Source organism: Ictidomys tridecemlineatus, chromosome 8, assembly GCF_052094955.1.
Source record: "Ictidomys tridecemlineatus isolate mIctTri1 chromosome 8, mIctTri1.hap1, whole genome shotgun sequence".
Classification (NCBI taxonomy): domain Eukaryota; kingdom Metazoa; phylum Chordata; class Mammalia; order Rodentia; family Sciuridae; genus Ictidomys; species Ictidomys tridecemlineatus.
Genome location: NC_135484.1, coordinates 8515514 through 8528791, shown reverse-complemented (window position 1 = coordinate 8528791; position 13278 = coordinate 8515514). Strand labels below are relative to the sequence as shown.

The following is a 13278-nucleotide window of genomic DNA, read 5'->3' as shown; positions in this document are numbered from 1 at the left end:
TGCACACGCCTCGGACAACTTTTATTTTGTGTCTGCAGGGTGGAATTTGTTGGCATGAGACAACCAAAAAGGACAACCCGCAAAGAAGGGCCGGGAGTGAGCCCAGCCAACAGTTCGTGAAAGCCACTGTGTCGATAGGTTTGAGGACATGGCAGAGAATAGAAATTGATCAGAAAGAGGTTCTCATGATGACAGAGTCCCTTCATGGCTGGAGTCTGAACAATCTTAGAAAATCTTAGTGTGCAGTTACGTGCACAAAGAACTCCATAAGACATTTTTACACTGCAATTACAGCAGGTAATCAGTCTCATTACTCCCTCACGCCACATCAGTTCCAGGGCCGTGGTTACATGGTCTTTTTGATATGTAATTATTTTATTCTGTAAAAGGTAACAAAATATACAGAACAAAACTTTCCCTTTTTAAAACTAATGTTACAAACCCATATTATCACATATATAAATACTATATTCTATAGCTGATCATTAATCAAGAATAGAAGTCCAACAGTGTATTCTAACTGTTAAGCAAAAAAAAAAAAAAAAAAAAACACAAACTTTATCGGAGAGTCCTCCTGTACCGTTCATTCTGAATGACCACTGCAGATTTTTGCCAGTAGAACTGAATGTCTGGAGAAAGGAAATCACTGTGTGGAGAGTGCTTTAGACTCAATTTTCAAAGTAATTGTTACCCATCAACACAAATATACAGAGATGGACCCTTCACAGAAATCAAGAACAAATCAATTTTGAGTTCATTTCAAAAACAGAGAAAGTATGGCACAGATGTAAGCCACGGTGTGGTTTTCTTTAATGATACTGCACCTTGGATCACACAGGCCAGCATGAAGTTTGTCACTCAGACTTTACAGGAATCTTTCCTTAATTCCATCAGTCCTGCTTCAAGCATAAGACAGGAAGTGATTCAACAATTCTCATAAAAATCAGGCCTGTTTGGCACTAGCATACAATTGGGAAGAACAAACCAGAGAGGCTTCTGCTGGTTCCTGACCCAGAGGGCTTCTGCTGGGTAACCGCTCTTTTTATAAGGGGCCTGGAACATGCTGAGGGGCTTCTAGATTTGGAGTACTAAAGAGCCAAGTGTGACATGTCTGCCCGGGACCCTCAGGCCCAGCCTTTACATGGCCTCGAACTCGTCGATCCGCTGCTTCGTGTTGCCCTGCCGGATCTGCCGCAGGGTCTTGTACTTGTCCCGGCCCTGCCGCATGTTCTCGTTGTGGATGATGTCGTTGTGGGTCCTCTTGTTCTCATCTCGGGCCTGGGACAACTCGTTGCTCAGAGTCTGCAACGTGAAGCGGCAGCAGTCAGCACCTGCCCTCCCTGTGACACCACCCAGTGGCTGGGAATGCAGACCCCTCCCCTGGGAAAGGTGGAGAGGTGGCCGGGTGGAGATGACCCCTTGGGTGGCCCGGTTTAAAAGCCACCTGCCCAGGTGAAAGCAAAGCAGGCCCCGCCCCTGCTCACCAGCAGCTGCCGCTGCACGCGCTCGTTCTTCTCGGCCTCAGTGATCCGCTTCTCCTCATTGCGGTCATCTAGGATGCCCTCGCTGCAGAGCTCGGCGCTGTAGCCCATGGGCTCCGCACCCTCCTCCAGCGGGCTCTCCTGCACGTGGTAGCTCACGGGCTCGTACACCGGGGGCGGTGGGGGCGGTGGCGCGGTCATCACCAGGTGCAGCTCTTCCTTGGTCTTCACCAGGTCGTCCTGGGCTTCTTTGGCCTTTGGAAAGCAAATAAATAGGTGGGAGCTTCTCCCCCAGGTCCCTGTGCGGGCACTACTTTAAGAAGCAGGTGTGGTCTCCTTGTGGGGAGCACAAGAATTCCGACCCCCCTCCTGGGAGCTAAAACAGTACAGCCCCAGCACGGCTCCGCACAAGTGGGCTGCTCTCCCTGTCGTCATCACTTCCACAGCACAGACGACACCCACGTGCCAGAGGCTGGGTGTTTCTTTCTTTTTTAAAAATATTTGTCAGTGGTAGTTGGACACAATACCTTTATTTTGTTCGCTTATTTTATGTGGTGCTGAGGATCAAACCCAGGACCTCACATGTGCCAGGCAAGTACTCTCCTGCTGAGCCCCAGCCCCAGCCTCAGCTGGACATTTCTTAAAGAACCCTTCCTTGTTTTCTATATGACCCTATTATACACCTACTGTATATATATATATTCGGAAACAACAAGTCTTCCACATCCCAGAGAGAAGCACACACAACACTCTGGTGTGAATTACTATTGCTCTCCTTGTGGGCTACATTTATTGACACCTTCCTACCATCACCTGGAATCCACCCAACATCTTCACAGGACACACATGCCCAGCCCTGCCTCCAAGTGATTCCTGGGGGTGAGCTCAGTCTGCCCTGTTCTGTCACCAGCTTTTCTCACTTAATACTTTATAATGGCCACCTTCTCCCAAAACCTAACAAGTCTTCTGTGTGTAGCAGGTGGAAAACACTTGGGGCAGCCAGGGAGGCACTAGTTACAAGTGACCCAGGAGGGCGGTCCTAGAGACAAACAGGTGGGAGGATGAAGGGGAGGGGGCCTCCCAAAGCTTGGTGGGATGTCCATGACATGAACCACACCTAGACCCTGTGCTGTCCTGGAGGGCACAGAGGACCACAGGTGGAGGGCAGGCTCTGCAAGGTCTCATGATTGCAATTAGAGCTCATCAAACCTGTGCAAGGTCCACAGTGAGAGCTCACAGGTGGGTCCATAGTGAGGCTCAGAGGGGAGGCCATCCCCGCTTCCTGGCCAGGTGGCCACGCCGCTGAGCCTGGGCTCCTGCTCTGGTTTGGAGACCTCTGAGGTCCTTTTCACAAACCCTCCAATAAATTCCAGGAGGTTTTATTTCTGTCACAGGGGCCCAAATAATTGGATTTAAAACTAGTTCCTGATCAGGGGCGTCTGATCATGGTGAGCAGCTCAGAGGCGGGGCAGAGGAGGAGTGGACCAGCGGGTGGACTAGTGGACCAGCAGCTGCACACGCTGGTGTACAGGCCGAGCCCGCTCCTGTGGATCTCTACTTCAGCAGCACAGCAGGTGCTGGCCAAGGATGCAAAATGTCCCAAGAGCTTCCAATGCGACCCGGGGGTCAAACTGGACTCTCCTAACCCGCTGCGGGCCACAACAGGCAGGACTCACCCGGTGCTGCCACTCCTCAACCTCGTCCTCCTTGCGCCTCCGCGCCTCCTCCAGGAGGGCGATCTTGGCAGTGTACTCGGCGAGCTCCGCAGCCTGGAAGGGAAGGCAGAGCCAAGCGGCTTCTGAAATCCCCCGAGCGTCCACTTGCCGACATTTACATGTGTTGGTGAAAGGCCTCTGCGGTGACACACTGCATCCCTCCCGCTCCCCGGGGTCAGCAGGGCTCATCCGAGCTGACCTGTGTCTGTGTGGGACTCCAGACACCCAATGTCCACTTCCCAGACTGGGCACAGATGACAGCAAGACCCTAGCCCCCTCCCGGTGGCTGCTACACGCCTCCGGTAGATCCCATTACGGCCCAGAGAAGAGTCGTTACAAGGCAGGTGTCGCTTTTGCGATCCCCAGAAGCAGCCCCTCTATAATTCAGCATCTTGAAACCCAGGCCGTCCCTACCAGCTGCTCCTGGCTCTTTATCTGATCGGCCGCCTGTCTCTCCAGCTCCTCCTTGGCCCTGAGCGCAGCCACGCGGTCGGCCTCCAGTCGCTCAGCCTCCTCCTGGGCTCGCTTCCTTTCGTCCTCCAGCTGGAGGGCTCTCTGGATCTGGTCATTGAGTTCTGCAGGGAATACGAAGCCAGAGCCGTTCCAACCCCAGCCAGGGACCAGAGTCCTACTCTCCATTCCCACCCAGGGTGGGTGGAGGGAGATCTGGGTGGAAGCCGTTCCCAGGACCACGGGCCCGGGGTGAGTCACAGGTGGCCAGCTGTCCCCTGGGAGGTCTCAGGCTCACTCCATCATGTTTCCACACAACTTCCTCCAGACAGTTAGAAACCACTGCCGAGAGGTCAGACACCGGCCCGGTGGGTCCGACCCTTGCGCCCTGCGGCACCACGATCCTCAGTCTCACCGCCTTGGCACTCGCTAAAACAGCCAATTCCCCGCCAGTCTTTCCAGGCTGCCAGCGAACACAGCCATCTCCCTGCCACACCAAGAGCCCTCCGGGGCAGGGCTGGTCAGGAGCATGGGGGACTATCACAGCCAAGCTGTGTTCTGAGCCACTGGGGCTGTGCTGAGGGCTCTGGCCTTCACAGGTGGCCTTGGTGGAGCCAGGAGGCTGGGAGCAGTGCAGCATGGCTCTGCCACGCCCAGGCTGCCACCGTGGGCTGACAGCGTCCTCATCTCGAGGGACTTTGGGAAAATTAAAATGACCAGCACAGGAGGGAACCAAGTGGGTCATTTCTCTGATCAGGCTGTTTTGGGATACCATGTTAAACTGAGACACTCTGGAAGGCTCCCCCAGCTGTGTGCGGGGACCCTGCCTGCCTCTGAGGGGACAGCCAGCCTGGGCAGTCAGGATGCCAGCTGACCTTTCTCAGCCCTCCTGGTCTTCTGCTCATAGTCCTGCAGGCGCAGCATCAGCTCCTCCTTCTCCCGCAGCATCTGCTCCTTCTCCCGCTCAACCGTCTCCCTCCTCTTCTTCTCAGTTTCCAACTGCTGCCTGGTGGAGGGAGGGGAACAGGCACAGGAGCGTTAGGCCCCGCAGGCCCAGGCAGGTGAATGAGGCGGGCTTCCCATGCAGCTGCCAGCTGCTGTCTCGGGCACCGAGAGAAGGGGTGCAGCCGCGGTCAGGACGGTGTGTGAGAGGCTGGGGAAGCAGATCCCAGATCCCAGGGACGGCTCCCTGCGGCACTCGGCCCTCAGTGCTAATGCTGGCTGGCACTGCCCAGGCCTGCACCAGGTTGTGCCACCAGGCTCTGCTGGCCACGTGGGGGTCACCCGACAGGCACCATGTCCTGGCAGGCCAGCTGTAGAGCCATGGTCCCTGCCCCAAGACGCCGCTCACCGCTCCAACTGCTTCTGGTGCTTCTCCTCCCGCGCCTGCGCCTTCATCTGCTGCACCTCGATGGTGTCCGGCTTCCTGCGGCGCATGTACAGCTCGTGGTTCCCCATGCAGAGCTGCAGGATCCGCTTGTTGATTCTCAGCCGGGGGGCATAGAACACGAAGTCCTGCAAGACAGACGGACAACACGACTCAGGGATGCTCTGGTGGCACCCACCAGCCACGCTTCATGAAGTCGTGGAACCTTTTCTAAAAGGACAAACATGACAGAAAGTAGGGGCCAGAAATGTACATTCCCAGTGCCAGGAACAAGTTCTCTGAAACAAGTAGAGGAGTGTGTCCGGGTGCACCTGGGTACGCGTGTCTCTGCACACACACTGAACTCCCAGCCTGGGCAGCTACTCCAAGGAGAGGCCACTGCCATCTGTGCCCCACCTCTGGTGTCTGTCCTCTCCAGTCCCACAGCTGCCGTCACCATGCGCCCTTACCCTTTCTTGCCTGGACGCCTCAATGTTCCCTGAGTTTCCTGTATCCTCTGCCACAGCCTTTGCCTCCCATTCTGTGAGCATGTGCGCCAGTCGCCACCCTGCCCTCCTCCAGGTTTCTAAGCGTGCACACGCCCCAGCCTCGCAGCACAACCCCCACAGGCAGCTGGGTGCATCTTTCATACCCGAGAGCCTCCTTCTGATCGCAGTGTCATCATCAATTCCAACCCAAGAAGCCCGACTCTGCTGCTGTGCCTGCCCTACTGCGTGCAGGGGGCTCCCACAACATGCCATCACGTCACTCACTGACTCGTCCCGGATCCTGCTCCTGTTAGACCATCCACTCCCAGGAGCAGGGCTGGTGTTCACTCTGCCCCCACCGTCCCCCAAGACCAAACCAGCACTCATGTTCCCTGGGGGTCAGCAAGCTCTGCTGCGGGGCAGCTGCCTGACGTACATAGCCACGCCCGAGCCCCACAACCTGAGCAGGCTACTGCACCCCCCAGCCTCAGCATCAACACGAAATGGGGAGGATAGGCCTAACGACCTGCCACGAAAACCCAACCACTGTACAAGGGGACCTAGAATAGCATGTGGCACAATGAAAGTGGCTGACCCGCCAAGCGACCACTCTCCCATGCTCAGTACCTCACATACCTGCTACCCTGCCAGGCTCCAGAGAGGGGGACAGAGGCCATCCCGGTTCCCATTCCTCGTTCCCGCTATGACTAAGGGGCCAGAGGAGGACACAGTTTGGAAACTCTTACAGTAAGTATTTCAAATGCTCCGTCAGCATCCTCGGAGCCATAGGTCCCTGGCATTCAGATCCTGACCATCTGGAACAGGGGAAGGGGTTGAAACCAAGCAGCACCACGACACGCCCCACAGTGACATCAGAGGCCTACGGAGCAAGCTGGACCAGCCAAGCAACACCCGAGAAGAGCTCAATTAGCTCCTGGGTCCCTGGCTCCAGAAAACCTGGGTGAGAGGCAGAGGCCAAGTCCCAGAGCCCCTGAACTTCCTGGGTGGGACTCCCCAGGGTTCCACACACTTGTTATGAAGTCATCAGGTTTCCCAGGGAGGAGTCCAGAGCTGGGAGAAGCAGGAATTTTTATTACCCACCCATCTCTTATTACACAAGAGAAAACAACCCTGCATTAAGGCTTCCGAGGCACACTGCCCAAACAGATTCCTGCTGAGACTCAGAAATATTTGCAAAGAAACGCAGCAACGGCCACCCTTCAGAAAAAAATCCACGGAAAGGACTCAAGGCCAGAGCTGCAGGTGAACCTGAGAACTCTCCACCCGCCTTGGAGAAAGGTTCTGGAGCTGCTGGAACACACTCGGGCGTCTGCTGCCCAGCGGGTGAAGGGAGCGGGTGACAGGGAAGTCCTCCCACTGCCTGTGAAGGAAGCCAGTTGCTGACTTCCAGTGAAGAATAAAATCCACACTTTAAGGTTTCTCAGTCCAAGTCCCTAGACCGTGCCTCCTGATGCAAAACCACAGCAGACGAGACCTGGCAGGCTTTCTCAACTGGCAGAGGGCTCACACCCTAAAAACGGAAACAGGCATGAGTGTGCCTGGAAAAAACGGGATACAAGACCTTCTGGATCCGACCAGGGAAAGGCGGTGGGGATAGAAGCCTTGACAGGACTTCCAGAAACTCCGCCAAGAGGCTAGTCTCCACTCTCTGGTGTGGCCCCAAGACCTGGGATGGGCAGGGGCGGGGCACCTGGTCAGTGGGGCTCCTGACAGCACCAAGTCCAAGGCTGGGTGGGCATTTTTTTCTTTTTTTGGTACTGGAGCTTGAACCCAGGGGTGCTTAACCACTGAGCCACATCCCCAGCCCTTTTCATTTTGAGACAGGTCTCACTAAGTTACTTAGGGCCTCGCTAAGTTTCTGGGATGGGCCTCAAACTTGCAGTCCTCCTGCCTCGCCTCCTGAGCTGCTGGAATTACAGGTGTGCACCTCACCTGGCTTGGGTGGGTATCCTTTGCCACTTCAAGAGCTGTTCACAGTGCCCGAGAGCTGCGGGACAAGAGGCCCTGCTCCGGAGGAAGTGTGGATATCTCCCCACAGGCCATGGGCAGGCTGAGCGTGGCAGGTCTGCAGGCCCTACCTGAGCCCAAGCTCTGCCCCACTGCAACTTGGCAGAAGGGAGAAGTTGGCTTATAGAAAGGAGCTGCCTGGTCCCCAAGGGCAGGCTTTGTGAGTTCCCTGCAGAAAATGCCGGGGTGAGGTCACAATAGATGAGGCCTGAGCCTCCCTGACCTTTGGGGTTTCTGCTCTCTTTTATGTAAAGGTTGAAATTTGAAAATTTGGCTTTGTTTTGCGGAAAGTGAAAGACTAAGGATAGGCAGTCCTGGTAGTGCAGAGGGCCCCAACGCCCCAGTGAGGTCTCCCCACCTGACCTGCCCTCCCTGCCGTCTCCATCTGCAGAGCTGTGTGACTTTTCCTCGTAGCTGCAGCTTATGATCTCCACCCGAAAGCCCAGCATCTGCCTGGCTTTACTCCTCTCTGCCCTGGAACCTGGCACAGAGAGGGCTGCAGCAACAGGCCTTTCCCTTCTTTGTAACTGAGGCTTCACTGAGAGCAATTCTGCACTGAATCTACGTCGCCAACTAAACCAGATGCAAAGTTGTCCCCTCTGCTTGGTGTTTCATAACTATGTAATGTTCTTCAGCTTTTCTTAGACCAAATTAAAATTGCGCACACACTACACACACACCACACACACACACACACACACACACACACACACACACACACACGCGCGCACGCTAAACACTGGAACCATCTAGCTTATTAAGAGCTTCTGCCCTGTCAGCTGAATTTCTAAATGCCATGTTCTGGAAATCAGAAGTTCCCCACGGGGTAGGCAGCAATCTTCTGTGAAACTTCACAATTTTCTTGCTCTTCTACCTAAGCCGATCTCACGGCTAACATGGGTACCCTCTGACCCTCGGCTGGCAAGGTTGCATGTTAGTGTGAACTGTTACCATGGAGCCCAACAGTCTGTATTAAATACTGGTTTAATTTTAAAGAACTGCAAAGCTACCTATGGAGCGAGAGTCAAGAGTTTACAAACAGCAGGAAACCTTTCAATAAGGAAGAAAATACTTTCACAATGTCCAGACCTGCTGATTTTAAATTACACTCGACTAAGTCCTACGTGGGGAACAGTAATTTGACAGTAGCACGACGTGGAGAATTCCAAGTGGCCTGCCACTGCTGAGTGATGCCATTCCTGAGGAGCTCGACAGACGTCCCAGGCCTGGACCAGGACCCACGCCCACCTCTAAGCATAAAACTGACCAGGGAACAACAAGGACACGAGAACACAGAGTCCTGTCCAACCCATAATTTTGGTAAAATTCAGAGCAGGCTCTAAGGAGGGTAACAAATTTCTTCAAGTGGCTTTTTCTTTTTCTTAAGAATCAGATTTCTGATTAGCACATAAAATCTCTATCCTTACCCCATATCCTGGAGAACAGCAATGCTTTGGGTATGTCTGGGATTTTAACTTGGGGACTCCAGGGAGCTCTGAAAGCCACAATCCGGCCGTTCAGATGGCAGTCACCACCTGCCCTCGAGCCGTACTGGGGAGAAGCCGATGAGACCCCCTCCCCGACGTCCACACCCAGTCTGCAGCCACGCTCTGTGGCAACAAGACATTTCACAAGCCAGGCGTGCCCAGACAGAAACCCAAGTTTGGGGGAAGTTTCCATCATTTATCAAAAGTTCACAATTCAGAACTGCCCTGTTCTCTGTAAGGAACAAAGAGAGTGAGAAAACTTAGGGGTTACAGGCGTCTAGCTCTTGGCAGACACCTTGTCTACACAGTAACCTCCAGCTGCAGTGGACAGCACTCAGCCCAGGATCCTGGCCCTCGGTGACAGGATCACTGTGAGCATCACTGCTCCCTGGCACACAGAGACGTCTGGGTATTCCCGAGAACTCATTTTAGCTGTCAGAATGACAAGCAGCAACCGGTGCACAATTCATGTGAACTTACAGGTGCTTTCTTGTCGATGGGCTTAATGACAAACTTCTTGTCATTGAAAGAGATGTTCCTGATTTCACTCCAGGGGAAGCCAATCTTTGGCGTCAACCTGAGGTTAAAAACAGAAGAGGCAGATGGTTAGAGGGCTGTGTCTGTGAGGAGAGGCTGGCGATCTAGTTTTGAAGTCCGTAAGTTGGGTTTTAGAAAGTACAAAGCTGGTTATGCCTCCACTTCTTTTAGTTGATCTCAGTTTTGGCATCAGAGTGGATCCACTCCCCAGGGCTGTGGGTCCTACCCAGGCCTCGCGGGCCTGTTTGACCTTCTCCCTCCCCACACCTCCATCCTGCACGCCTCTCCTTCAGTCTGCTGGTGACTGGTTCCCAGTGGACATTCCCACTGTCCACTGCGTCCACTCCACCGTATACTCGGCACCCCAGAGCCACCCGAGTCGAACTTTCAGCAAATGGTCCCCGGGCGGCCCCCCTCCTCCTCCCACCCAGGCCGGCTGCCTCCCTCCCCTCAGGGGCCTCTGCCCCTCATTGCAGTCTCTTGGCCACACAGATTCTTCCCTTTGCGTCCGGAAGCTACCGAGCTATCGCTTTACTCTGTGAAACCAGCAGGCAGAGGGCTCCCTGTTTCCACACAGAACGGGCCTGGTGCAAGGTCTGCCTTGGGTTATCCTCGTAGTGAGACCCGTTCTCCTGGCTGGCCAGCACGTCCTGTGTCACCCTCCAACTCCCAGGATGACCCGAGACTGCACGAAAAGCCCCACAATGTCCCCCACCAACGCCACTCCGATGCTGACCCGAATGCCAGCGTTCTCATGGGCACTCCCAGAAAAGCCCATGGGTCTGAGGCCACAGTGGGCTGCCGCTTGCCTCCCACCCCGCCCCCACTCAACAGTCACAGAAAACGCCATTCTGGAAGGACAAGCGCAAGCCACCAAACACTGCAATCAAACCCTGTCCCTTCCCACAGTCCAACTTTCAACAGAAATAGCCCGGGGGGGGGGGGGGAGGTTCCTTGCTTGCCAAAAGGTTTCAGCAAGACTGATGGTGACGCAGGCCCTACTGTGACAACGTGAGCAGGGCCAGGCAGCAGGTGGCCTCTGAGGGCTGCAAGAGGCTCCGAGCTTGACGGGCAGCTTCGTGGGCACAGCGGTGGGGTGCACCTGCTGAGCAAGGCAGGACATGGGCCACTGCTTTGCCCCTGGTTCATCCACCACAGCCTCCTGAGACACATCCTGCCACGGCTGTCTGAGAAGCTCGCACGGCTGGCTAAGAGGTCTTGGAGCTCGCACACACGCAGGGAGCTTGTTCTGTTGTTTTATCGTTGCGGGTGGGATACAGAATTTTTCGAGGTGTAATTTCGTCTGCAGAGGAACTTGAGTTATGGCCTGGTCTTGCCACCGTCTTCAGCCACATCCGCCTTCTGTGGAAAGGACACTAGGTGGCAGCTGCCGCCCTGCAGCCCTAAGTGCAACATGCGGTGGCTGAGCAGAGCACCAGGTGTCTGCTGCCCGAGCCATAGGCCAGGCCACTCCCCAGCTCCTGGGACTCCGGCAGGCCAGCTCCGGTCTCCGGCTCCCATCTTTACACAGCTCTCAAAACAGCTTCTCGTCCTCAAAGACTTGAGTGGCAAGAGCTTGAGAGGCATCTGTCCTTCCAGGGGTGGGCTCCCTGGGCCTCCTGACTCTGCTTTCTGCCGTGTCTAGAAAGTTGGTCCTTTTAAGACTCTGGAACCTCATATAACGACCCCCAGCCACTCATGAGCATAACTGCTGTGTCAAGACGAGGGCTCGACGTGAAAGTTATGACTCACTTTTGAGTTGAGGAACTTCCTTTAATTCCCAACCACAGTTGGAAAATGAAAACCTACAAGGACTTCTTTTTCCTCTTAAGAGATCATATAAAGAACATGGACATGGTCCCCAGAGGACTGCTATGGGATTTATATCTTAAGTGTCCTTGCTGGGAAACACATTAAAAAAAAAAAAAAAAAAAAAGGTGGGATTCCCCCAAAACAGCTTAGAGGCTTTTGGAGCAATGGCCGTTTCCAGGGCTGGAGCATGAACATACGGGATGAGCGTGTGATGAGCATGGAGCACCTCGCGCCAGGAGGTCAGAAAGCGCTCAGAGAACAAGGAGGTCACAGGGAAAGGAACAGGCACCAACTCCAAGGGGCTCCCACAGTCCAAACCTCAAGCTATTTGAGCAATGAAATAAATACTACTACCAAGAGATCAAACAAAAGATTAAAATAAGTACCCGTGAGTTCATATTAATAGAAATAACTAAGCAAAGGGCAAAGAGAAACTAGCTTCTCAGAATTCAGACTAATAGATATAAAAAAGGTACTTGTTAAGAATTATTGTTTCTCAAACACCACAATAATAATTATTTGATAGAAGTCTCACAGATGGATGCTGGAATAGACAACTACTTACGTAGTTTCACAGTATCTTCCTATAACACACTTGTCAGTTACGAAGACCAGGACAGAATCCACAGTGGAGAGACCTAGGGGACACCTCCGTGCCATGATCCCGGTCAGCACCAGGTCAGGAGGAGAAGGTAGGGGACGAAGGTGTCCAACATCCGGCCCTGACTTGGGGGAAAGAGGCCCACTTGAGAGCTGCCCCTGTGCTGCTGAGCTGGGTGGGGGGCAAGAGCAGGACTGAGGCGGCACAAAGCTCCGACTCTACCTGGGAGAAATGAGCATTTCCGCGGGTTGGGCCAGTCACAAGCGGACATCAGCAAGTCCCTGCCTATGTCTGTCTCTTGCAGCTTGAAAAACCTGTCTGGACAGCCCTGGCCATGGCTCTGTTACAAAATCTAGCCATTCAAGGAACAAGTTCAAAGGCAGAGGCAGTTTCCCACGAGGACGCGAGGTTCTCTCTGGCTCTGTGCACGGCTGGTTGCAGCTGCACTAACTGAGCCTGGCCTCAGCTCAGGAAGGACCGCGGCCTGTCTCCCAGATTCCTTTACTCCCCTGTCCTTGTTTCTCTAACGGCACTGTAGCCCGCACGCCCGGGAGCCAGCTGCCAGCCTCAGTAGCTCTCCTCTGGGTTCCTGGGTTGTGATGAAGACCGTCCATCTCTGTGGGTGCCAGTCCTCCCAGGGGACAGAGGCTGCCTTCACCTGTGTACAGGCCACACTCTGACACCCGGGCGCAGGCCCTGCTAGTGACATACACCTGTGCTCTGGCTGTGGCAGGAATACCCAGGGCTGGACCAGCGACCGACCATGTGCGTGTCATCTGTCCAAGGCAGTGCCCCTGCCCTCCCCTCAGCAACTGCACAGAGAAGGTTCTGGGGGACGTGAGGTCGGAGAACAGGACAGGGGTGGGCCACAGTGAGAGGCGAGGACAGCGTCACCTATAGAGACAGCCTGCGCCTGGGTGGGAACCGGGACGTGTGTCGCAAGACCCCAGCACACCCTGGGTCTGTGGGCCGTTCTGCTCCCCACACAGGCCATGGGCATGGAGACCCTGGAGCACCGCTGCCGGCCCCTCCTCAGCCAGAGCTGCAGCTGCCACTGTCTTGCAGCAGGAAGAGACAGGCCCCCAGCCTCCCTGACACCTGTGCTGCTGGCAGACCACACAGGAGAGCGGTGGACGTGCACCTCTGGGCTGACCTTAGAAGGCCAAGCGCTGTCCAAAAGGCTTTAAAGCTTCACACTCCAGGGCAAGTGCTGAACGACTACTTCACAATTAATCCCCACAGAACCGCCATTTCCCGCCGGCTTCCAGGCCCCCCACCCCCGCCAGCTAAAGGCTTTACAAACTTCAACTCAC

The 13278-nt window shown here is 54.7% G+C and overlaps 1 protein-coding gene and 1 long non-coding RNA gene across 4 annotated transcripts in view; both read right to left on the bottom strand.

The window, feature by feature from the left end:
• The window catches only part of Ezr (ezrin), a 48318-nt gene continuing 35040 nt past the window's right edge, over positions 1 to 13278 (bottom strand). For all 3 annotated transcript variants that reach the window (XM_078018812.1, XM_078018811.1, XM_078018813.1), the window contains 7 exons: positions 9496 to 9592; positions 4998 to 5161; positions 4522 to 4652; positions 3611 to 3771; positions 3158 to 3250; positions 1485 to 1736; positions 1 to 1302 (listed from right to left, as the gene is read on the bottom strand). In XM_078018812.1, the coding sequence (XP_077874938.1) occupies positions 1138 to 1302; positions 1485 to 1736; positions 3158 to 3250; positions 3611 to 3771; positions 4522 to 4652; positions 4998 to 5161; positions 9496 to 9592 (1063 nt within the window). In that variant the 3' untranslated portion in view covers positions 1 to 1137. The remainder of the gene's footprint in view (positions 1303 to 1484; positions 1737 to 3157; positions 3251 to 3610; positions 3772 to 4521; positions 4653 to 4997; positions 5162 to 9495; positions 9593 to 13278) is intronic.
• Positions 10795 to 13272, bottom strand: LOC144365975 (uncharacterized). Its single transcript, XR_013424714.1, has 2 exons — positions 11930 to 13272; positions 10795 to 10914 (listed from the first exon to the last, which is right to left on the bottom strand). It is a non-coding gene; the product is annotated as an uncharacterized LOC144365975 (long non-coding RNA).